Raw genomic sequence first — 27,214 nt, 5'->3', positions numbered from 1 at the left:
TCGAAAGGAAACGAAGTTATTTTGGACGTAAAATTTAAAAATAACATCGTTAGTGCTAAATATGGCATTAAAATCTTGTACTGAACTTTTAAAATGTATATAAGGTATAATAAGAAGCGATTATATTTAATTTTTATACAGTTTTACCTATTTTTTTTATCAATCACAAACTTTTCACTTAAATCTAACCGCGCTAACACAAATTCCACAATTTATTTCCTTTGTAATTAAAGAATAAATTTGTAAAAATTTATAACACCGAGGGAAATTAAACTTCAAATCGCGATATTTTTTAAAAACAAAAAAAAAACACGCGACGAACTTCAAAAAAATCCCTCAAAAACACACAAAAAGTCAGAACTAGAAAAGGAAAAAAAAAATGTCGAACTCACCAACCAATAACGTTAAGCGCGCGAGATGACGTTAAGCCACGCGACCCAGTGACGCCGGTCTTTCCTCTCGACGTCACCACCGTCCGACCAATAACGACTACAATAACCACCGACGTCACGTTATGGTGATGGCGGCTGGGAGAAGTCTCGTAGAGGAGTTTTGTGTTTTGATCATAACATAAAGAAGACTTTAATACGAGCCATATGACGGGTGACAGCATGAAACAAGCAATGGTTACTACAGAAAAGAGGTGCCAGACGAGCTGCAGACGTAAATTAAACAGGAACGTTAACGGTAGCTCGGACGATCGCAGTGACGACGACGAAGAGAATTTATCATCTTATCATCATCCGGGATGCGCTAAGACGTCGACGGATGCTAACTTCACATCGGAATTATCATCTCCTTTAGAGACCGATCACATTTACGCGGTCGACGTTAAGAAAGAGGAGAACGAACACTCGGAAAGGCTGAAAGAGATGATGTTGCTACAATTAGACCTGATACAGCATCAGCAGGAGCAAATACTAAAGAAGGACAAACAATTACTTTCGCTTAAACAAGAGAAAGAGTCGGTAAGTCCTTATAAATTCCATTAAAACCCCCGTTCTAGGCCTAACGTCGGGCGTTGACACGGGATTTTAAACGTTCCCTCCTCTTTATAACACGCCCCCGATTTACGAATCGATCGTTAAACACGTTTCCTACGAATTTTAACCGCCGTCGACTCGTTAAACACACGAAATTGCCATTGTTATACGCGCTTTAAATTGTTTTTGTTTGAATTTTGGCATTTAAGATGGTGGACGGAAGTGCTGCCCCAGCGCCATCTGACGGGCGGTCGAGCGCTTCCGGTGGTGAAAGTTGTGTGTCAGATGATAGTGTTTTTCGTGTGTGTGTGTTTTTTTTTTCTATTTTATTTCTTAAACGATGTCTCCCATGGAGAATTGTCGGTTTTATGGATTGGATTGCGTAATTATTGATAAAATGTGGAGTTATGGAAACGAGATGCCGTTTCGCTTACTACTGATTCGGTTTGTAAATGTTTCTGCCTATGAACTGTGTTGTGTTTTGGTCTGAAATTGGTCGATAAAATAGGTTTATCACCTCTGTATTTGTTTATTTAGCAAGATTCAGGCTTAATTTATCTATAAAACACGAATATTTTCAAGAATATCTCTCATAAAACTTAAAAAGTATACTCATTATATACTTGTATTCATCACAAGTGGATGCTAATTAAACAATTAAAAAAAGATCAATTTTTTTGCTGAATTATTGATAAAAATCAGTGAAGTTATTCAATGATAAGCATATTATCTCTCTATAAGCCTGCATATATAACAGAATATCCCATCCAGTGCATGTTTTATGTGCATAAACAATAGACTTTATGCATGCATAAATGCTAGTTATGTCACTATTCTGTTATATATTTTTTTAAATTTAAAGCATATAAATATCAGGATGGAATTTTCAGATATGTTTAACAGTAATTTATGTAATTTAATTGTTTAAAATTAAAATTCTAGCCTTATAAAGGTATAGAAGGATTCGGTAAATCAAAAAATATTTTTTGCTTAATTATTGATAAAAGTTTATGCATTTAATTAATGATAAGTGTTTTTTATCTGTCTATAAACTTGCATAAACTTCAGAATATTTTATTCGGTGTTTGTTTTTATAACAGATTTTTATATATGCATAAATTAACCCAGTAATCCTATTTATACCTTCCTGCTGTTATATATATATTTTTAATTTGATGCAATTAAAGCAAGTAAATTATTATTAAATATCAGAATAGCCCATTATGCTCAAAAAAAATGTTTTAATTGCTTCAAATTTAAAAATGCAGCTGTATAAAGGTAGAAGTATATTCAATAGCTCAGTTTATATGATTACAATCAAGATTTATGTATGCACTTGTTTCGGATAGTATAATATTTGCATGAACATAATTATTGCTAGTAGTATTTTGACTTATTATAATGCCATTTTAGCAAAAATATATACAAATTATTTTAATATAAATGAGTCTTTATGAATTTAGATAACTGTTTTCTCATAAAGTATGTATTTTTGCAATATTTTTTTTTATTAATTGAACAAAGATTTACGGCAATTTTACCTAATTAAATAACGCATAAACAGTAGAATTGCTTACTCTGATATTTAATTATTTGTGTGTTTTAATTACTTGATATTCAAAAAACTACAATAACACAAATGGGTTAATGTTATGGTTCCAAAATGGCGGCTCGTCTCTGATTCCAGCAAATAGAAGAAAGGAAACGGTGGGGACGCACGTTCTAATTTAACCTAACCTGTTCTAATACTTTTGTTAGTAATAATTATGGTAATTTATTAGAATAGATTAGGTTAGGTTAGAACGTGCATCCCCACTGTTTCCTTTCTTCTATTTGCTGGAATCAGAGATGAGCCACCATTTTGGAACCATAGGTAACATTAACCCATAAATGTACGGACTTATTAGATTAATTTACTTATTTATTGGTGTTATTGAAACATCTTTTAGTTTGAGAATGTGTAATCTTTCCATAAATGCAATTTTTCCGACAAAATTTTGGTTTGATTTGGCATTATTTTAGCAAACATATATAGATTATTCGTATATTTAGTATTTGGATATTAAACTTTTCTATTTTATCCATAAAATGTTTATGTATACACAATATTTTTGTGAATGTCGTTATAAGTCGAACAAATATTCACTTGTATCATAACAAGAAGCTAACTAATACTAATTAAATAATTTAATTAAAAATAATGATAAAAATCAATTCAATTGTTCATTAATGATAAGCATTATCACATATCTTTTGTTATAGATGTTTTTAAACAGCAAAACATCTCATCTGATGTTCATTAATAATTTATGCTTATTTGCTTAAAATTCTAAAAGGTTTGATAACAAAAATGTGGAACAACATATCAGGTAGGCCTGTTAGTTAAATTTATTTATTTCTTATCAGGATATATATATGTTTGTTTCAGAATGCATAATTGTTGTATAGATGCTGATAAAAGTTTTAGCTTATCACAGCATGTATTTTAGTGAAATATATGTTTGTTTCAGAATGCATAATTGTTGTATAGATGCTGATAAAAGTTTTAGCTTATCACAGCATGTATTTTAGTGAAAATATATAAAGTATTTTAAATAATAATTAATATTTCTGATTCATTTATTGAAGAATAAATAAAAATAATTTAGTTGTGAAATGCTTAATAATATACACATATTATTCGGGTTAATGTTACCTTAGGTGCCAAGATGGCGGCTCGTATCTGATTCCAGCAAGGAAACAGTGGGACGCATGTTCTAACCTAACCTAACCTATTCTAAATTACCATAATTATTAGCAACCAAGAAAGAGGTTAGGTTAGGTTAGAACGTGCGTCCCACTGTTTCCTTGCTGGAATCAGAAACAAGCCGCCATCTTGGCACCTAAAGTAACATTAACCATTATTTGTATAGTGTGGTTCTAAAGAATATGGGGTACTGCATGAAGAGTTTTATAATCTTAGAATTTTTTTTCTATTATTCAAAACGATTAAAAAGTAAAATTATGATACAATGAAAGACCTTGGTTGAAGATTCGCCATTGAAAATTGCCGTCTTGAAAGTTACGAGCCACTTATTTGCAATCTTAACCCGTTTACTGACAGGCCTATGGAACAAGAACAGTAAAACTGTACTGATTCTGATTCCAATTTCTATATAAACATATTCTTAAACATGAGTTATACATCTAAAATGTTGTTTGATGATTCACAATTAATGATGAAATGTTCTACAATACCATTAACCATTAAAACTGGATTTACTTATTGAACTTATTGGAGAAGTTATAGTAAGAAATTTAAAGATTGAGGACTCAGAGTCAGACATTTTTGTATCAACTGCATACTTCTGTTTGCTATAATAGCACACAAAATTGACTTGAAAAAGTATTCAGTGCATAAATGATGATGTCAAATGTTTCTGTACAGTAATATTTATACAATACTAGTTTACAACTCATTGTCTTGTAGTTTTAGCAAATAGTCAAAAGAATCTCAAATGCATAGAAGAAATTACAGAAATGTATACCAGCATTACTCCATATATCTTTACTTGATGCACTTTTTAGGGACACGTCTACTTGTTAACTGACGATCACCTATATTTTAAGTAGGTTTTATTTAAGTGTATCTTTAAATTTATAATGTATATATAATTATTACATAAAAAATTGTAATTTTTTATAGTTATTTCTTCAAAAATATTCTTGTTATGGTGTTGTTGGAATGGAACACTATTTATATCCCTGTACTCAATGGTAAGCCAGACCCAGGTCAAGGCATAGCTACAGGAAAAAATGTTGTTTTGTTGATATACTGTTTATTATTATTTTTTTGTTGTATTTTCTTTTAATTCTTGGCTTTCAGTTAGAAGTCAACAATAATTTGAAACTTACATGTAAAAATATAAAGTTTAATTTAGCATTTATGGAATATTTTCTTTTAATTTGCTTTATGGTTAATGTTACCATAGGTAGCCAAGATGGCGACTCGTCTCTAATTCCAGCAAGGAAACAGTGGGACACACGTTCTAACCTAACCTAACCTATTCTAAGAATTTGGTTGCTAATAATTATGATAGTTTATTAGAATAGGTTAGGTTAGAACATGCGTCCCACTATTTCCTTGCTGGAATTAGAGACGAGCCGCCATCTTGGCTACCTAAGGTAACATTAACCTGCTTTATATATGAATTTATTGATTCAGGAAAATTATTAATGAAATATAGCCATTAATAACAGCATTTAAAAGTTTGCCTTTTATGCTATTTAAAATAAATATCTCATACAGTAGCAGTCATGGAAATTACATCACCTATGATATATTCCAGAAAGAATTGAATGGACATTTATATGTAGTACAGAGAAAAAAACCAAGAAAAATGAACCAAATATTACTATTTATTACTTATAATGCATATAACACTTATCTGCTAAATTCCAATAATCAACAAACGGTTTTGTGACACAAATCCTACATCTTCCGAGACGACTCTATCGTGTCACTACATCACAATGGCTAGTAAAATATAATGTATCCTTTCTCTATAGTTTGTTAGCATTACTATCTCTTAAATTGACACAAAAAGTGTTGCTTAGATAAACAAATTCCTACAAGAGGTTCGGTTCACGTCGGATGCCTAAACTATCCTGGTAACAGTCCCGATTTTAATGATATTGAAAAATGCTGGCATATTCTGGGCATGAAAATTGCAGATATGAAACCTGAGTATAAACAACAACTACAGAAGAATATTAAAAGAATTTGGTATAGAATACATTAAGATATTCATCCACTATATGCCAGAAGCACTATATGCGCAAAGCTATTGTTAAGGCTCGAGGCCCTTCGGAATATCGAGATTTGTTCAACAAGAAATAACTGTTCGTGTTATGTTTTTCAGGCCTATTTATGATGTAAAATTTTCTTTTCTGTTTCCGTGATTGTGAATGGCAAGATCTTGTAACAGTGCTCATTAATTAAAAGTAATAGTGAGACCATGGTGTGAAATACTGGTTGCATTGTCATTTTGTAGTTGACATCTCACTACTAGTGCTGGCTGACATGAAGCAATATGACTGGTTTGTGGAATTGCTGTTAGTTTCAAATCTTGTAATGTTATAATGGGATCCACATTAAAGGTTTCCCTATTTTAATCATTAATTTCAATTATTAAAGTTAAGAATGTGTTCAACCCTGAATTACTCTGTCTTTTAAGCAACCTGGTAACTAGATACAGGTTAGAGGAAACCTTTAACTAGTAATTTCTTTGCCTACAGATTTGAAGTCCTCAGAAACACTTAACACTAATGTTCAATCTATTAAAAACTTAAGTGTTATATGCATTATATATATTATGTTAGATAAATGAAATTCAAGAGCAAATATGAAAAGCTTAGGTGCACGAGGCCCCAATAAACTATATATGAACTTACTGGAAGTCACGTTGTTTCAATTCAAAAATTTCCACCGAAAGGAGCTAAATAGACGATCGGCACGACTCCATTGCTGACGGAAAAGTATGATGTTCAAGGAGAAAAACACTAAAATACTAATTTGAGGTGGAGAGCATATATTTTAAATTAAATAAATTAAAAATATGATAAAAAATTGCAGCCTGGCATTACGATGACGTCACAATAAATAATTGCTTGTTATATATTAAATCACTTTAACATAAATTTATTTTAAACAGCGTAAAAGGCAAATTTTAACACGCTGGTGTTAATAGGTATACTTCATTAATAATTTAACTGAATCAATAAATTCGATTAGAATTATAATTTGTAATTTTAAATAATTTTCTATAATATTTACTTGACGTATAAAGCAAATTAAAAGAAAATATTCCATAAATGGTAATTAAACTTTATATTTTTACACGTAACTTTCAAATTACTGTTGACTTCTAATTGAAAACCAAGAATTAAAAAAATACAATAAAAATAAACAGCATATAAACTAAACAACAATTTTTTTTCTGTGGTTATCTATGCCTTGACCTCAGTCTGGCTTAGCATTGAGCATAGTCTACAATTTTTTGAAATTGCAGCCCAATAATTTTTCTATAAATGTAATATTTAAGAGAACATATTTTCCATATACTTTACAGTCTGTTGCCAACATTTAAACACTTATCATCACATAAAACTAATTATTCTATAAAAATGAACACTACAAACACCTAAGATATCAATGAGAAAAATGAACACAAAGTGCTAAGTGTCGCTGGTATCTTAGGTGTTTGTAGTGTTCATTTTTATCTAATAATAACCAGTTATTAAGTAGCAGTTGTCAGAGCAATTAATCTAGCATTTTCATAAGATTTTTTTAATTTAAACAAGTCGTACGAAGTATATTTTTGGATATTAAGGTTAGCAATTTCAATCACATGCGGGGCCATCACAACCTATCCAACACTGATCACTTTTCAAATATTAATAGTAGGCCAGCATTAATTGGTCGTCATTAACGCATCCTCACTTCCGAGAGGAAGTCGACGACTAATTTTGGTTGAATTATTTGAAACCCCTCCTGCAGCAGTCCCTTTTTTTCTATCAGACCAGCAGTATGGTAGCATTCAATAAGAAAATTACATAATACAAGGTTACCAGCCTGTACAAAATATGTTTTAAGTGGCTTTCGAGGGTGCCGAGTTTAAATATTTAGTCCGTTTTTTGCAGAATTTGATTCGTTAGCAGACTACCGTTTGATATTTGGCTGCGAATGGTACAGTTTCTTAGAGTCAACATTAGGAAAAAATTATGATATCGTAAATTACATGTATGTTGAAATAAAGTGTGAATGTGTAGAGTGTTGCTTCATTGTTCTAATAATAATAATGTGAACAAGTTACCAGATTTATTCCATTCGAATAGTCATTCTCGAATAATAGTTGCAGCCGATTCTTAAAGAATAAAAAATAATAGTCGTCATCATTTATGGTTTGTGACTTGCTAATCCAGAAAGACTGCTAGATATTATGTGCAAACTAATGGTAATTAAGATAATATCTGAGTTCTGTCTACACACTTCTGTCTGACTGTGCCAGTATGGCAGATAACATAAGTATTAATAACAGGTACATAGTACCAACAGCTACTAGTAACCATAGTACTAGTAATTATCTTTTTAGAAAAAGAGCACTAGTAAATATTTGCAATAATAACATCAATCGTACAATTGTTAGCGTGACATCCACTCTATGTATTTAACTTACTTATCAACACTGATTTTTAAAAAAGTAGATGAGCTTATAGATTGAAAATAAGAGTTTAAAATAATTTAATTACTTAAGCCACTCTGTCACATCCACTCATTTCCCCATTGAAATCCGTGTATTTCGAAGATATATTTCGCACAGATGTTAATGTGTGTGTCACTGTGACAGGGAGATCTAGAACACTGACACTGAGTAGCAGGTAGCTTTTCAAATCGACCACTGAGTGATCTATCTGAATTGCTGGTACATACAATTATGTATGTCCAGTGATGTAGCGTAGTGGGGGCGGCAGGGGCGGCCCGCCCTGGGCGGCACTTTTAGGGGGGGCGGCATTTTTTTAGAATAAATAATAATAATATCTTGTAAAAGTTTGAACCATTTCATTTCATATTTTTGTCGCACCTACGATTCGGACCGACTGAAATGAGCACGGAATTTTTCATTACTTATTCTGTGACGTAAATGGAGAATCCTCTTTCTTTCAATGAATGTATAATAATGACATCTTGCTCATTGTAGCAACTGACAACACCATCTGTACCTACTTGTAGGGATTCCCCGTATTTTATTTAAGGGGGCGGCCAAAATTTTCCTCTGCCCCGGGCGGCTGACACCCACGCTACGCTGCTGTGTGTGTCACTGATTCAACTGTGTGATGTGTCTGAATGTAACCTTAAAATGTCTGTTACTTAACCTTAATTTGCATAAATGTTTAAATTATTGAATTTATATTGAAATTTACACCACTATTAATGTACTGTCACCTGTTTTCTTATGATACAAAATACAAATATATCCAAAAATGTAAATTTAGATGAAATGCAGGCACAGATTCTACTGTTTTTATCCATCAGCAAATAAAAATCTGGCCGAAAGTATTAATTTGGAGATCAAATAACAGCTAAAATCTTTACATTCCTGCTAAATTTCGGATGCAAAATGATGATTTTTTTTTAATAAGATTATCTGCATATAGCATTTAAAAGATGCCCATAGCTGTTCCTACCAGTATAAATTAATATTATTTTTACAAACAAAAAAAATAAAATCTCTAAAACCGTTTTTATGAACATCTTGACTTCTTTAAGATGCCACGTATGAGTTATCCTGTAGAACGCGCAATCTATTTCATTGCTGGATACTAACATTTTCATACAATATGAATATTAAAAATTAATGAATAGTATATATCTGGTCAAAATTTTGTATAAAATCATACAGTCACATTTCGTTTGTTCCGAAAAATTGCGAAAGGGCCCATTCTATCTCTGGCATCATACAAAGTCTCGGCAATCATGGATCCGACAACTCGAGCTTAACAGTACATCTGAAGTGAAGAGTCTACCAGAGATTGATGAAAAGTTTAGCCTTCACTGTGTTTGATGTTCTCCATAATGTTTATATGTATAGATTTCAACCAAAACATGTTTGCTGCACACAAATATAGAATTGTTATTGATCCGGGTGGCCTAAAAGCCAATACCCACGATGTATTTTTTTAATATTATTTTAAGAACGGCTAACACAGTGGCTTTCAAGTAGAATGCCACAATGACACTTCAGAAGTGCCATGAAATTGATAGATGGAAGAAGGAAACATGACACTTGGACAATCTGCCAAGGTGGAGTGCCTCCCAGGAGGACTTTTTATGGGAAACTGACCCCTATTTAGGTGTTAGGAAGAAAACCTGAAAAATTCCACATGGCCAGCCCATTGGTGAGGTATGAACTCACAATCAAACTACCAGTGTCAATGATTTTATCCATTGAGCCACTGGTGCACCTCAGTACCATAAAGTATAATGCTGAGCAGTGCTGTAACACTTCTTACAAGTATTTCAAAAAGTATTAAAACTGTGGAAAAATCTATTATGAAACAAATAAAGTTTAATCTTCAGGGTCCCTAATACTAGTGGGGATTCTTGGAGGTTTGCAATGTTTGGACTCCTAGCAATATAGGCTCTCCAGAATTTATTCATAGCCTAAATTTTTGCAGCTGGATTCTCAAGTCCTTCATTGGTGAAGGACTTGAGAACACAATAACTCTACTTTGATAAAGAATTACAGATGCTACAAGAAAGTTATTAAGTTGGGGGTGCCACTATTAGAAAAAGGTTGGAAAATACTGGGCTAACATGTAGCTATTCCACTAATTTTAATCATTTGTATAATAGTTGATGTAATAACATTTTTTATTAACTGATTTTTTGGGCCATAAGAAATCTACCCGTAATTTCAGTGGCGTAGCGAGGGGGTCTATCGTGCACCGGGCGCCACTCACAGAGGGGTGCCAAAATGGTCTCCAAGACAAACTATATATGTTTCTGGAGGATGGAGGAGGACACCAATAAAGTGTCGTGCCCCGGGCATTAGTTATGTTCGCTACGCCACCGTGTAATTTCCCAGCATTTGTTCTGTGTGACTAAGTACCCTCAATGCTACATTTTTTAAATTTTAAGTGGATTCTGCTAAATTCATTCCGTAATGATTGTATACTATAGTTTTATATTATCTGATGAACCCAAAGATGAGACTTTGAAAGATTCAGGTTTATCAAATGATATTGTTATGAAACTATAGTCATTGGCGTAGCCTGGGTTTTGTTATGAGGGGCCTAGTAGAGGCTGTAATTTTCTGGGGAGGGACACCAGGTTAACTGGGGGGACTGTGCCCACCCATGCCCCTTCCTGGCTACGCCCATGACTATAGTATATAATCACTACAAAATTAATTCAGTAGAACCTATTTCAATTTATAAAAAAGTAACGTTAAAACTACTCATTCACTCAAAACAAATGTTGGGAAATTAAAAGTAGATTTCTTAAAGTTATTTTATTCATTTTTAGACCATTCCGTACATTCTTAAGGATAAATTATATATCAAAATCCTTTATCTTGAAAGTATTTTAATCAGAATCTTAATGTTTAGCAAGATGATTGAAAATGTTCACAAATACTGTAATGTTTCTTAAAGTTGGTAATTATCTAGTTCTAATTGTATTGTTAGTAATAAGTTACATGTTGTATATTAGCTAGTGTACAATTTAACATAATCTATTATTGTTCATAAATAATATAGATTATAATATAAACAATTGCCTGACTATCTAACAAATAAAAATAACACGAAAGATATCGATTTCCATTAACCCTCAAAGATATTGATTGATTATAGCTGGCAAGACTGATAGACGTCAATCGTCAAGTTACGATACGAGTAACTCGAAAACATAAAAGACAAACAAGTTAATTTTGCATATTGCGTACAATTACTAATTTAAACCTGATTATATCGGTATTTTAATGTAATTTCAAAAGAACTTCAATGCTAAATGTAATATATTAGCAAAGAAATTATACAATTTTCGGCATTTAGATGAAATGTTTTCAAATTTTAAATCTGTTGAAGACAGAGAAAGATATATTATGCTTAGCTACAAAGGAACTACTTGAAGAGTCCTGTTTCATCTTCCTGGGAAACTGGCAGATACCACCAAAAATGCGATTAAGTCTAAAAAGATCCGTATTACCATATTATTTCTATAGAATGATAAGTGCAAATGCATCTTTAGTCAATTTATTAAAAAGGTAACATTGAGTAACTTGATTGAAACTTCACAGAACTACTATTCCATAAGAGTCTGCCAGTCTAACAAGGATTTTGCTGGAGAAAATACTAATAGATTTGCTTAATAGAAAGAGAAATCTTGATTTGATTTATTGTGCGCTAGAAATGTTTATCTGCACACAGCATACAAGTTATAAACGATCTTGAATGCAGTGGCGTAGCTAGGGGGTGCGGTAGGTGCGGTCCGCGTCGGGCCCCCGGGAAGCGATAGGCCCATTGGGGCCCAAAATCACAAGAAAAAAGACCCGAAAAAATTTTTGGGGGCCCACAAATCTGGTTTCGCACCGGGCTCGGAGAACCATAGCTACGCCACTGCTTGAATGTTTGTATTAAAAGCATAATTTGAAATTCTGGTGTACCACTTGTGCCAAAAGCCATTAATGTCTATCAAAACACTTATCAGGTTCGAGCAGAGCCGAAGGATAAACAGATCTACAGATAATGAGTTTTTAAACACAAACTGACATCCCACAAAATCAAATCTTCGGAAGGGATGAGAAGAATTTATTCAATAGCGTTGTTATCCAGGTTCGATGTACTAGGAAGAGATAAGGTGACACTGCTGTGCACATGCAACAGTTATTTGCATAAGAATAAATGGAGCTGTACATATAAAAGAATGCTAATAATTGTTAACGAAGAAGACTATTTCTTTGGGGACGAGTATGCCAATCACATCAATCCTTATTAAAAATGAAATCGAGATATGATAGAATATCTGCCGATTAAATAAGATGATAAATTTGATACTTGATGGATTTTTAGATTCTAGATTAAGCAATATGTTAAGAGACTTTAAATGATTATGACAATAATTTTGAAGATAAAACTAAAAGAATATTTTAAAATTTAATTGATGTGTAATAGTGTTATTTATTTCTTAACAGTTGAAAGTTCGATTAGATCGCATGGAAAGAAGATTGTCTCTTCTGAAGCACAAGAAAGAAAGCTCGCAGAGTGATACAGACGATGCAGTTTCTACCAACTCGTATTCACTGAATGTCGTCAATTCTACGTCGGATGAAATAAATAGCCCGTCCGAGAAATCTTTCTGTTCGCCAGCCATCGTGTCAAGGTCGTACAGAAGACACGGAAGAGGCGGCTTTAGAGGAGTCAGACGGTGGGTAAACGTTTACGATTTTATTCGGTATTTTCATAAATTTAGATGTACAGTAAAACTTCTTTACTTGAAGCTCCGAGGAGCAGGGAAAAGAGTTAGACAATTTGAGTTAGAGAACAATAGGGTAAAAAATACTGATTTTGAATAGATTTATACTTTTACCTCTCTTGCATTCTCGCAAGAGTGGTAAAAGTACAAATATATAAAGTATATAAAGAATCTTTAATTTATTTTTTTATTATTGTTTTAAACCTACACGTAATGCCTTTCAGCAAAACGTTCAATGTAACTAATGGAATCAAACAGTTTTTAGGTATGCCTTGTTGAGATAAAGCAAGAGGACCTGTCACTTTGGACTGGGACATTGTCTGAAAATTTATGTTGGAGAGTAGATAAAACTAACTGTTTGAAAATGTCATTGAAATCTGATAATTAGAATAACTTTGGATAGAATAAATTGAAGTTTAAGTAGCGTAAATCAGTGTCGGGGGACCATAAAACACGTCAACTTAGAGAAAATTTGAGTTAATAAATTCAAGTTGGAGACGTTAAATTCTGTGCTACTCCAAAGAGACTTCCAGAGTGCTTCGTTTTCTTCAAGTTAGAGAAGTTTTATTGTATTTTAAGAAATTATTTTTTCCATCTTAAGAAAACATAGAAAAAGTTACTTTTAATTACTATAAAAAAAATTTTTTAAGTTATACCGTTGCCATGGGCACTTTGAAACAGTTTTAGCATATCGGGGTAAATTCTACCAGGTAAAATTGTTGTTACTGTTGTGTAAAAATGGACAAACTATGAAGATGTTGTGTAAAAGAGTGAGAATGAATTTACTAATCATGAAATATATTAGGCAGGGTCCAGGTAGATATGGACTTTTTCGAAGTAGTCTGTCTCTATCAAGTTTTGGCAGACATGTTAGATCTCATCTTTTGACATTGGCTTCAGATCTTCCTTGACTTCTTCAGAACAGCCATTGATGAGCCAAAACACTGGTCCTATAGCTCCGATTTCAGCCAAGAGAACAAAAAAAAAAGGCACACAGAACAAAGTCTGGGCTGTATAGAGAGTGCAGCAAAACTTTGATGTTTTTGTCAGGCCAAATATTGTGCAACAACATTAGTAATGTTAGGGCTCGCATTATCTCGGTATAGGCGGTAACCAGATGGTTGCAGCTCGGTTCTTTTGTCGAATGAAATTTTTTTAGTTTTTATTTATCTGTTTTTAATTTATTGTAATTAATTTCATTTGCTTCATTTTTTAAAAATAGTTTTTGAACTCTTAAACTTTGGCATGCATCAACTTTTTAAAGTGTAGAGTTGGTTAAATTTACCAAACACCATAACCATACAGAATAGGCCAAAATGCATTCCGAGACATCGTGTGTTAATGAATAAAAATTAGAAAGGTGTGTGATGAATCTGTAATCAGAACAATAAGACCAGCAGGGTCATAGTTATTTATTACTAGTTAATACAAATATAATGTTCTAAGAGTTGAATGGATACAAAATTTAAAAAAGCAATATAAGTCACAGATTTGTTTATAAAGATATTTAAAAAAGAAGGCCAAGATCCTTAAAGAAAATTGGCCCTTTCATCCTTGCAAACAAAGGGACACATCCTGCACATAATATCAAAAAAGCACTATTATCAAGTTCTTACTACTTTGTATGATATCTTTACAATATAGACATGGTATCTTTGTTCCTATCTGTTCTAATATTTGAACTCTTACTCGATAATAACACTCCTTTTCATCAAATCTTTTGGGTCAGAGATCTAATCAAGTGTATTGTAGCCAATAATTATTTAAATTTCAATGGGAAAATTTACTTACAGAAACCAGGTATTCCTGAAAGATCGCTGATGTTATCAGTCCTGTGGCAAAATTGGTTGGCTGCTGTACCAAACAGCAGGATTAGATTAATGACATTATCACTCTGAAAGAGAGTAGGTGAGTTATCCAAAGAACTGCTGTATTCTGACAGTTGAACAGGAAAGAGCAAGCAGAGCACTCTGAAGTACTCTAGAGCAGCGGTCGGCAACCAGTGGTCCGTGGAGAAATTTGGACGTTGATCGACTGAAGGTTACGCGAAGTATTATAAAAGAAATGCAAAATGCTCAGTTGCTTTTTTCACTCATTGGGGGTTTTTATTTGAATCTAAAACCAAATACGAAGCGACTGTTATCAATAAATAATGAACAATAAACAACATAGTGAGTGCGATTGTCATCCTTCGTGGAAAGCGCTAAAAACCTATAAACTGGTTTCAAACAAGCAGCAATGAGCTTTAGGCTTGCATTAATTTGAACTTTTATGATCGTTATTTTACAGATTTGGTATTGTTTAAAAAAAATTCACGATAGTGGCCGCGGGATTCAAAATTGCGAGTTTAGTCGTCCGTGAGGTCAGAAAGATTGCCGACCACTACTCTAGAGCAGCCAGTCGAATTCAGCTAGTAGAAATTCTCACAAGACAATTGGAAAACAAAGTTTTCAATGTTTCCCTTATTATAAGATTTTCTTTTTTATGTTTCAGATACATAGATGAAGTTTTAATTGCACTGGAAGGAACTGATGACAAATTTTATCAATTTGTCACACAACATTTATTACATTGAACATTTCCCTCCTATAAAATTTACTGTGGAAATGAAATCAGGCTCTAGTACTATTGTTTTTTATTGTTAAACATTAAGGTTTGACAAAAAGTTTGGACAATGGTTGAGAAATAAGAACCATTTTACCCCACCGCGTATAAGTAAATTTATTCTGTTAATATTTAGCTTTATTAAGAGCTAGACGAATGGTGAAGATTCAATTTCTAATAACAAAAAAGATCATCATATTATGCAACACCAAAATCATTTAGAATTCAAAATTTATTATAAATTCAACTCTACACCAAAATTAATTCCTTGTGATATGTGTCATCTTTCTAAATACAGTAGAGAGTCGTTAATTGGAACGTCGGTAATCGGAATGGCCGGTAATCGGAACGATTTTCAGTCGGACTGTGTCGTGTTGAATCGAACGTTTTTGATACTAGATTTACTTCTAAAGTATAATTTTCATGTTTTTATATTCTTCAATATATTTATTTTGTTTGTACAAAATGAAGAAATAATTTTTAACGATACGATAGCCTCGATTATTATTATAAAAATTTTCGTTAGGCTTAAAATCGACGAAAATTCAACACGAAGCGACACGCGACAGAGAAAAATTCAACACGAAGCGACACGCAATGAAGAAAAATTTGAACATCGGACAGGTTAATGTATTTTTTCGTACATAATGGGTAATCGGAACAACCCCAGTCCCCAATTGATTCCGATTTTCGACTCTCTACTGTACAAAAACATGGCCATTAGAGCACACAAATCCAAAAATCATACATTCTAACATCTATGCATATGTTATTAGAAATTGAATCTTCACCATTCGTCTAGCTCTTAATAAAACTAAATATCAACAGAATAAATTTACTTATACACAGTGAGGTAAAATGGTTCTTATTTCTCAACCATTGTCCAAACTTTAATGTTTAACAATAAAAAACACTTATAGTTTGTCCAGAACACATGGGAACACTCAAGAGTCTAAGTTGTAGCCCCTCAGTACATCACTAATTTTAGTGTGTTGCATTTTTGTTTTCTAAAAGACCATTAATGAATAATTAAAAAATATTGGTTGCCATTGAATCACTACTTGGCTTTGAAATTACCATTGTTCCATTGAAATGGGAATTGTCAATGGGACAATGGTGGTACTTCCCGATTTGAAACCATTTGTAGTAGAAAGGCATAGTATGCTGGCATCGTGCTCCTACCATCTTTAAATGTATGAAGATCGTCGAAGATATTCACTTCAGAGTAAATGGACTCGATTATTGAGAGTATATTGTAATTTTAGAATATACAAATTACTGTATACTCTCGATTAGTAGGTTAAAAATGGTTATTAATTATTTAGTTAATTAATTAAGCACGTAATTCTCAGCGAATTTGTTTTTCCGCTCACATATCGATCAAAAGCATCACAATAATGAAATTAAACTTATATCATCAAATGTTGAGAGTACTTTTTAATTTGGTTAAGAAGCCGAAACTTTGTTTGGAAAGGCATACGTATCTTCTTCTATATGCCATTCTATTATTTTTTGACATTTTTTATTTCATTTATTAACACTATATTAATGATATAAAATTTTGTGATTTTATTTGGTTTTCTTTATTTTCTCTTCACCAGTGGCTGAGTGGATAAAGCTACTGAACACTGGTATTTGGTTGTGTGTTTGTGGGCTGGCCAAGTGGTATTTTCTGGTTACTCTTTACATGTTTAATACCCAAGTAAGGGCCAGTTTTTCTATAAAAAGTCCTTCTGTGAGGTCACTTGACTGTTGCATTGCCTTATTTTATCCATCCAATCCTTTATTTTTTAAATAAAGTTTGCACGAAAGACTACCATGTGCTATTTGGACATTTCCAGATTTTCCTATTGTCTACAAGAGCGCATATAGTCTGCACCAAGGCACAAATTCATTAGATAAAGTACAAGCATACATTGAAGAATTATTTACAAATTTATTTTATGATACAATTTACTGTAAGGATTTTAAATTAATTTTTGATATTGCATTTATATATAAACATTGTATTTTTTCAGGCGCTATTTTAATCGAACGCACTCTATGTCAATCAAAAAGTTCATTCCCTCGACGACGACAGCTTCGGCATCCAACGCCTCTACGGAACTACAGTGCAATCTAGAAAACAGCCCCGACAGCATCTCGAAAATAATCGGAGTGAGACGCAGGAGGGGAGGAGGGAGAAAAAAGGAAAGTATTCTGAGAACTGAAAAACTTTACTTTATGTCTCTTGGAAGGACATCGTCGGTGCAAGACGAACCACCTCAGGACAAGAATATAGAAGGTAAAGTATTTATACTGTATTTTTGTTACGCACTTTAAGATACGAATCGGTTACTAACTTCAAACATTTTTCTTTATTTTAGTTCCTTCGTGGCGTTATCATCCTATCACTAGTTGTTACCAAATGGAAGGAACTGAAGTAAATGCATTTCTTTTATTTTCTATTTAAAATAATAATATTTAATAAGGAAAAATTGATTTCACTTTTAATTCACTTAACGCAGATACTAATTATCATTACTGTTACAGGATATAGACGATGATGTGTTCTATAAAAGACACGTGAAATTAGAAAATGACGAAAGACGGAGAAAAAGGTGAATTTTATTTAAATTTCATTTACCACAACAGGTTATCGTGTACCTCTTAATCAGTTGTATTCGTGCAATTAATTTCAATCCGGCAGCAGTGTAAGTTGCTATTGTTTGTTCGAATCAAATCTAACATCTGGCAAAGATGTTTATATTTTTTCAGTTATTAATGAATATTGGCTTTTGGGGCACAGCTTATAACCTAGATGATTTGCAATATTGCACTTTTCATTAGAAAATAAGAGACTGATAGACAGTCGCAACGGTAAATAGGTCGGCCAGGGTCGGGAACCTCGGAGCTTGTCACGGGTGGTCCGTCCAGGACGTGTCGGGCCCTGTACCTCACTACCCAGTCACTCGTGTTGTTGTCTGGGTTTAATTATTGTCTGAAGGGTGAAGAGAGTTTAACAAAGTATAGAATGGCAATTTAAATTCCTTTTATTAGTTAATCAGATATGCTTACATCTTATGTAAGCATATCTGATCTGATCTTATTGTGTAGCTAATGCAGGTTTCTGGATTCCAATCTGATCCAGATACAGTAGTACCTTGGTTTTTGTTGACTTCGGTTATCATCATTTTTTTTTTAGTGAAAAATTTGTCTCGATTTTCGTCGATTGCTTCGGATTTCGTCAGTGTGTTCAAGTGACCTCGCTGCTAATTTTGCAAAAACAAAAGGCGACCCATGTGTTTTCCGCGCAGTGTGGCATTATTTCTCGTTGCGTGAACATTACCCCGCAATGGCCCACCATTGGCCAACAGTTCCGTTCCCCAAACACTGGAAGTTCAGTCGTCGGTTCGCACTTTGCCAGGGCGGGTTGGCCACGTGAAATTTCTCGGGTTTTCTCCACATCTGTAATACCTGAATAGGGGCCAGTTACCCTTAAACGGAATTCCCGGAAGGCATTATTTCCTCGATACAACCATCATAAACGCATACAACTACTATTATGTGACAATTACGTCACACTTTACCATGGGGTGATATAGGCTAGAAGCTTCTACAAGACAAGACATTACCCCGAGTGTCTAGCCAAACAACTCCACTGCTTTCATCTTAATGCTAATTATCTTATCTTTAATCTTAATGCTTTTATCTTTATGCTAATTAGTCTTTTATGTTAATTTCTTATTGCTTTTAGTATTTAACACTATATTAATTCTCTATAAAATATGTTTTTGGTATGTATTTTGGAGTGTCTAGAACGAATTAATTGGATTTACATTGATTCATATGGAAATAATTGCCTCGGTTTTCGTCAATTGTTTTTGGACAGATTAGTAACGAAAATCGATGTGTCACTATATGTGTAATTTATCGTGTGTAATGAGGATCTATGTCCAAGTCAGTTAAATCTATTATGGATTGAGCGTGGCACAAGTGATTGAGCACTTTCAAATACTACATACTCGTTGTTAGGAACATTGATTTGAAGTAGAACTTAATCAGTCGTATTTTATCTGCCATTAAATCATTATACGTTTTAGTATTGTAGCAATGTCAGTAGGAAAGTATGGCACACTCCTATTAATGTAATCATGGAGTAACTATTTCCCAGCATTTTCATTTTATGAGGGGCATCCATAAAGTGAAGAACGTTTGCACATAGCACTCTGCGCAGGTAAATTACCACCGTCAATTTGAGGTCAATTTTTCTCCGATGTGTTAGCTTAGCACGTGTAGAGTTCCAATAATGGCAAGATTATTGTTACTGTTTTGTTGAGAATTAAAATGTGTACAAAAAATGAAAATCCCACCAAATACAAAGTGCAAAGTGTTATTTGTTTTCTAAACGCAAAGAAAGTCCATCCTGTAGAAATTCGTAAACAAATCACAGAAGTGTATGGCAAAGATTTCTTTCTTGTTTTTCATTTCTTGTGCTTAAAAATTATTTTGAAAAATTGCATAAACGTATTTCGATTAAAGAATTAACATAGAGACATTGTTTTTTGCTTCTTTATTATAGAAGGAAGATTAATGCATTTCATTAGAATATAATTTGTGGTTTGTCACGTACAAATTGAGACCGTCAATCAATTGGAGATCTAAATATATCTTTATTTATTTTAAGATGGGACATACAGAGAATAAGAGAGCAGCGCATCCACGAGAAGTTACGACAGAAGAGACAGGCCGTCGACAAGGAAAGTGACGAGAACAGAAGACATTCCAGAAAATACAAGATAAATTCGTTCTTTCCAGACCCTAAAGAAGGTATTTTATCTTTATTAATATATTTTACAGGAAATTCCTAAAACTAGTTATTATATATATACCTTAATTCCAGTTCAAGCTATCGAAGTGTCCGACTTGGTTCCAGTTCTAGCATTCGGTCAGACCATACCGATTTTTCAGTCGAGGTATGCACGTTCACTTAGTTATTAGCATATTAAGATGATGCAGAATATTTTCAAGATCAAAAATTCCCCCAAATGTAAACAAAATTTCCACGAAAATTATTGTACACACTGGCATATAAAATTTTTACTGCAGCTCCTTCCGGGTCTGCTTTAATTTCCCCATTGTTTGCGCGATTGGACATGTTCTGCATCTCTGGTGTAATGGCCAAAGTTCAAAAATTTAAGTGTCAATGAATCAAAATATATTATGTGGGAAAAATCCGTCCCGAATTTTTGAAGAGCAAAATTTTGATCTTTGACCGTAATTGTGCGCCTGCATTTATATGGAAATTTATACACTTCAACGCATTTTCTCTTTATTGTAGCGAGTTTTCTCTGCCTTGGTTCGACCCGAGAGAAAATCAGGAAGTGACAACGATTTCGAAGAAAAATAATACTCCGGACGTGACAATTACCAAACGAACTGCCACTTAAAGATCGGCTCTTCGAAATGCGAAGATTAATACGTGACAGTAAAACCAGAAGCACGCCGTGAAGATTTGTCGTTGTATATATATTATATATGTATATTGATATTCCCGCTATCCGCTTTGTGTAAAATGAGAAAAATCTCCGTCGAGGTATTTCGTCAACCGTGGACGCCATCCGTTGTCGTCTCTCGTCGCCCGGGACAAACCCGCTTCCGATACTCAGTTTTTTGAAGAGTACGATCGTATAATTTCCAAACCGTTCAAAGAAGTTTAAACAGAACATGGGAAGTCACTAGTCATCCGCACACACGGTATCACTTGCATAATAATTTCACCTCTGCATTCGGTAATTATACCAATTACATTCTTCATTTACATTTTAAAAATTCCCACGGATTGTGGAAAGTGGTGCGTCGTGCATTGTCGCCTACGGGAGCAATTCCGAGAATGGTGGAACGTAAATCTGCACGTCTTTTGGAACCTCAAAGCAAAAATGGAGATTATCCTCTTTCGTACGTCATACGTTGACCACGGTTTCGTTACCGTTAGTCTCGCCCAGACGACGCAAACCTCCCAAACGGGTTTCGTCCGTGCGGGACTAAACGGGACCTCGGGCGCGCCGTTTCAAATCTACGCGACCGAACTCTCACACGATCAAACACCTCTTGCACTTTCTCGCATTATAAACTAGCTACTTATCGTGTATTTGTGTTTAATTTTATCGGTTGGTAAACTAGGTGGATATTACGTGTGAATCGATATATCAATGAAATGTTTCCAACAAATGTTTTTTGTTAAAGTTGTGGAAATCGATTTTTTTTGTTGTTAAAAAAGGGAAATCTGTATATTAATGATAGTTTTTAAAGACAATTTCAGATAAAAAAAATCTTCCAGAGTATGCAGTATGTATATATTATATAAATGTATAAAAATAACTGGTTCTCTATAAAAGCAATTTTAAATGTAATTTTAACTATATTACAAAGTTAGCAATTTTAAAAAATGCGATTTGGATATTGGGATTTTGCTCTCCGGACCGAAATTCCAAACTTCCAAATCGTCACTTAGACGATGTTGTTAGAAATAAACGTGGTTCTAGATTTGTTTTCTAGAATCTAACTTCCTGCTTTCTTCATTTATTTTACTACTACAAGCACGAAGATTGTCAAAATTTCATTTGGAACGTAATACTCTCTCGTGGCGGGGGATTTGGAATCGAACTGCAAGACGGGTCTCGGACTTTGAGCGCGCGGTGATCAAAAAACTGTTTTTGAATTAGAATTGGATTCTAGATACCGCAAAAGTGTCTTTCGTGCAGTGTTATATATAAGCGGCAGCACTCTTGTGTAACATAACTACAATTGAATTCTTACAGAAATAACACATTTTTGTTGGTCCGTAAGACTAAATATTAGTTGTCGTGTGACCATTCGAATTTATCTTGTCAATTGGAAATTCCGGGTTGCCATTTGTTTTACAAAACACAACTGGTTTGTTTACAGAAATTCATTTCTGCAATTCTTGTAACATTAGATCCGATGCATCTGGAATGTGAAACTGTGGGCCATTACAGAAATAAAGTTGCGACTAATCAATTCGGAGATTACATCTTACCTTTTATTATTTTTGCAGATGTTGAGATGTTCAAATTTTATTCTATCAATATATTGCATTCAACCCAGGCTGCATCTGGATCAGATACAATGCTTCAATGAAATGTTTTGTCAGAATTTAGAGAGGAGACAGATACAGATGCATTTGTTTTTGCTTAAATTTCTTAAAATTAGTCAGTAAAACTAAATATGAAACTAAAAGTGTATAAGCATTCTTCTAGAATGCCATGTTACACATGGCATTCTAGAAGAATGCTTATACACTTATAGATCTTAGCCTAATAAATAGGATTTAACAAGATAGCTATCTATCTAATCTTGATCCTCCTTCAGATGTTTTGCAGCTTTCACTTTTAATTAACATTAAGTCCCATCACATACATCTCATTTATTGTCCTGCTCCTGGGTTGGTTTTGGTTTAGTTTTCCACCTACAACAGCACCACCCAAGACATTTTTTAACACGTAACACCATGAAGAGGCATCGGGGAGTGTGTGTTAGCCAGAGAAGCAGGTGGGTTTTGCTGTCTACTGGACTAACATCAACATTACCTTCCCTGGAGAAGAGATTGAGTGGATTGGAAACCTGCACAAACCAGAACAGGTAGAACAATATTTGCTTTTGAGCCTGATTCAAAATATTAATTTGCAAGCTTGTGTCATAGCAATACCTGATTTCCTTTATGCTAAAGCTTGAGAGGATTGCAAATCAAATTATGTATACTATATACTTAGCATAATGCTTGATTTATACTGAACTGAAATTGTGCTATTTATGTTTTAAGTTAAAAGAGCTACGTGGTGGTGCGTGAAATGAATCGTTTGTTTTATTATTAAAACCTTTATTGAACATATAAGAAAGACCATTGTTTGGAGATTTGTCCTTGAAATGTGTTTAATATGACTAATGGTATGTGCAACAACTTATTCGACACAGACTGCAGTGTCACTGATCACTCGACAGTATCCTTGGTTAGGTTGTTGCAGATCCGAATGATCAACGGTCTCACGAAGAACTGTTGAAATTGACCCTGGAGTCTGAGAACGAAATTTTGAGGGGTGGAGGGCACGTGCAGAGTTTTGGGCTCAAAGTAAAAGGAGGGGAAATACAACTACTACACTGTCGTCGTCTGCATTCACACTCTGTTGTCCAAAAACTGATTTTATACATGTTGGATTTGATTGTTTTTTAGATGATAATGCGAAGTCCCAAAAATTGAGTCAAAATTACAAATAACTATAAAGTTTCGGACGTCAAATCGGGTCAGGAACACATGTTGGTGATGTAGACCAGACAGGAAGGAAACTTTCTTACTTATTTTAAAACAAACGCGACGCGATGATAAACAACAGAGGGAATGTCAACCGAGAGAGAGGGAGCTTTGTCAAGGTGCTCGCAAACAAGTGTCGGGTCAAAACAATCAAGAATAGAGGGTTAATGCCAAAAGCACGTCCGATAGACTGTTTAGGTTCAAAGACCTCAGAGAAAAGGGCCATAATGAAGTAAAATATGAGCACTGACTTCAAAAGCTCCATCAACACCTCTTGGACCTTTCCTGACCCAGATCAGTCTTGGGTTTCACCCAGAGACAAAAGAATGACCAATCGAGGTAAGGGAGAGGGCAAACAGGACCAAAAGGGTAAGATGCAGGGAAAAATCCTGTAAAACCCCCAAGTCTCAAGGTCAAGGGTCGGTTCTCAAGATTTTGGTGCATCCCCTCTGAACTGCCAACCCCTCCAGACTTGAGATCTTGTGACCCAGAAGATCATCCCACCATCTACGACTGCCCCGGGGCAGCAGCGCCACCCTCGACCAAAGGATGACCTGCCACAAGACAACGTTCGTCAAAATCAACACCGGCTCAAAAGCAGACTGTTTTTGTTCCTAGTGTAAATAAATGATTTTTGTGTAAGATACTTTTCATCTTTGTCTCCTGCCACCTCCACCCACATACGATTCACCCCTAGGTTTTCCTGATGCACAATTAACTTATTGCCCCTAAAAGTCAGTGAGCTTACAATAATTTCATTTGAACAATACAGTAGTAATATTAAGATCCCTTTCAAGCCCAACAGTTTCAATAGTGCTGACAATTGAACAGATGTAGGTTGTACCACTTGCCAATTTACACAGCACAATTCCTCACAAGCACCTATCAGAGTTATATATTTATCATGGTTTACAATTTAATGTTTTCTGCATGTAATACTTAGTGGTAATTAATAAAATGAGTATGTAATTACTGAAAAACCAGCAAAAATTCACTTTGAAATGAACATTTTCAATGGTCATCAGGTTCGATTCCAAAAATTCAAAAAACACAACTTGAAGTAATGCACATGCCCAAAGTAACGTGTTAACAAATTAGTTGTGTAACTGGTTCTTAGTGGTAATTATCTTCCATTACATACCATACAGCTGGTTCCCAAACTTTTTTTGATTCTTGGCACCCTTGCTAAATGCAGATTTTCCCAAGGAGCCCTATGTCAAATTCTAACATTATAAAAATTTTATAACATTTTGTGGTGCCCCTGTGAGGAAGCCACAGTGCACACTTTGGGAACCGCTGGCATAGACCAAAAAGCCACCTTGGCAGGGCTAAAATATTACGGAGTGAATCATAAACTAATAAACCTGCTAAGTTATATTAATGATAATGCAGAAGCAGCTGTGAGTTTCAGTGAGGAGCTAGGAAACTGGTTCAAACCAAAAAGAGGCACCAGATGAGGAGATCCTATATCCCCAACTATCTTCATAAATCTCTTAGAAAGAGTCATGGATAAGATGATGCAAGAGATGCAGGGGACAACAGTTCACAGTGTAAAATTCAAATAACCTGAGATTTGCAGATGACATAGTTATCATTGAAGAAAGTGAAGAACAACTAGAGAAAACATTACATCTGCTTAATGAAGAAGGAAAAAATATGGACTGATTATCAATAGCAAACAAAGACAATGATATTTGTTGATGATAACATGACAAGAAACATCCTAGTAGATGAGAAAGAAAGTGAAAATGTAGAGAGCTTTACATATTTAGGAAGCAAACTAACCTATAATCTGGATTGCAAAAAAGAAATAGTGATTAGAATAGCCAAGGGAAAAACAAATTTGAAAGCAATAGACAAAATCTGGAAAAGTAAAGCAATTAGTTTGCAGACAAAATTAAAAGTATTGAATACCTGCATCTTCTGCATGCTGTATGCCTGTGAGACATGGGTAATAACAAAAGATATGGAAAGAAAAATATTAGCATTTGAAAGACACTGTTACAGAAAGATTTTACAAATAGAATGGATGCAGAAACGAAGAACTTTATGACAGGATATATGTGAAAAAGAATCTTACAAAAAATTATACAATGAAAACTTCAACTGTTTGCTCACATCACAAGAATGAGTGAAAAACAGAAAAATTAAGACTTTAGTCCATGGTATTATGGATGGATGGAACAAAAGAGGCAGACCGTATAGAAAATGGATTGATGACATGAAGAAGTGGTGTGGAGCGAATATACGGGAATTGAGAAAATCGGCAATGGATAGAGAGAAATGAAAGAAAATAGTGGAAAAAGCATCAGACACCAACAGGCAATGAGTCCAGGGTTGATGATGATGATTACATACCATTGTCTTTTGAATTAGCATTATTGCATTGATGGATGCCATGATTTTCTTAGAGGAATCCCCAAGAAAGTAGTCACGTGGGCTCGAATCTAGATTATTTGGATCTGGTTCAGTCCATACGCACACTGATCTGTAAATCAGTTTTAGATGGCAAATCAAAATATTTATCCCATATGACCCAGCTCTGTCCTGCACAAACCTTTGGAAAACTTGTAGCAAGAAACTGAGGCAGAAAATTATTGTGCAATGTGCTTAACAGCAGTTGCTGTTTGCTATTTAAAAAAGTTAGCACTGAAAGTTCTAATGTAAACACATGTGACTACTTTCTTTGGGAAATCCCTAAGGATTTTTTGAAAAATGCCACAGTGAAGAAACGGTACTAATAATTTGGGCATATAACAGAATATGTACCATGGAATGATTGATGCAACACAATTTGCATTCAATAAGTTGCCACACACAACAGTGACTGTGTTGAACATTTGATTTGTAGATAAACTTCCATACAATGGTCTTTCCTGTATGGTACTTTCTGCTATTGTAATTAAAATGAAGACCATTTGGCAGCTTATCAGAATTGATTTTAAATGAAGACTTGTTGCAACTTATTTTGTTGTTTCTTAAGCTCATGATTATACTACAAAAAATATGACATGAAATTTAATGGTTTCACTTGAATTGATACAACAGAAGAATACAAAAAGAGGATAGTTTTATACCTAGCTCAAGTTTTTCATTGGCACAAGATGTTCCCAGACACAGAAGAACCGACAGAAGCAATATGTTGCTTCTGAAGGGTGTCATATCAAAGGTAATAGTTAACTTCTAATTTTTAGTTACTTGTCATTTTCTTAATGAACTTCGTACTTTATACCATTAATACAAAGAGCTAATTTTTACCTCCGGGTTAAATAAATATACACAAAATTATTGCCAATATAACAT

At 34.0% G+C, this 27,214-nt stretch overlaps 1 protein-coding gene across 1 annotated transcript; it reads left to right on the top strand.

The window, feature by feature from the left end:
• Positions 1 to 484: 484 nt before the first annotated feature.
• LOC136987792 (male-specific lethal 1-like 1) lies at positions 485 to 22,147 on the top strand. Its single transcript, XM_067285557.1, has 8 exons — positions 485 to 968; positions 12,719 to 12,951; positions 17,622 to 17,887; positions 17,970 to 18,025; positions 18,136 to 18,203; positions 20,270 to 20,412; positions 20,486 to 20,558; positions 20,924 to 22,147. The coding sequence occupies exons 1-8, from the start codon at positions 597 to 599 to the stop codon at positions 21,030 to 21,032; spliced, it is 1,320 nt and encodes a 439-aa protein (XP_067141658.1). The 5' UTR covers positions 485 to 596; the 3' UTR covers positions 21,033 to 22,147.
• The last annotated feature ends 5,067 nt before the right edge of the window (positions 22,148 to 27,214 follow it).

This window comes from Centruroides vittatus, unplaced genomic scaffold (genome assembly GCF_030686945.1).
Source record: "Centruroides vittatus isolate TY-2023 unplaced genomic scaffold, ASM3068694v2 scaffold_2707, whole genome shotgun sequence".
Lineage (NCBI taxonomy): Eukaryota > Metazoa > Arthropoda > Arachnida > Scorpiones > Buthidae > Centruroides > Centruroides vittatus.
The sequence above is the reverse complement of the archived record's forward strand: the minus strand, read 5'-3'. Positions and strand labels throughout refer to the sequence as shown.

Excerpts from the sequence above, each read along its gene's own strand:
- LOC136987792 (XM_067285557.1), top strand. The coding sequence starts at position 597 with ATGACGGGTGACAGCATGAAACAAGCAATGGTTACTACAGAAAAGAGG. Across the intron at positions 12,952-17,621 it reads GGCTTTAGAGGAGTCAGACG|GCGCTATTTTAATCGAACGC; the intron begins GTGGGTAAACGT and ends GTATTTTTTCAG. Across the intron at positions 18,204-20,269 it reads GACGAAAGACGGAGAAAAAG|ATGGGACATACAGAGAATAA; the intron begins GTGAATTTTATT and ends ATTTATTTTAAG.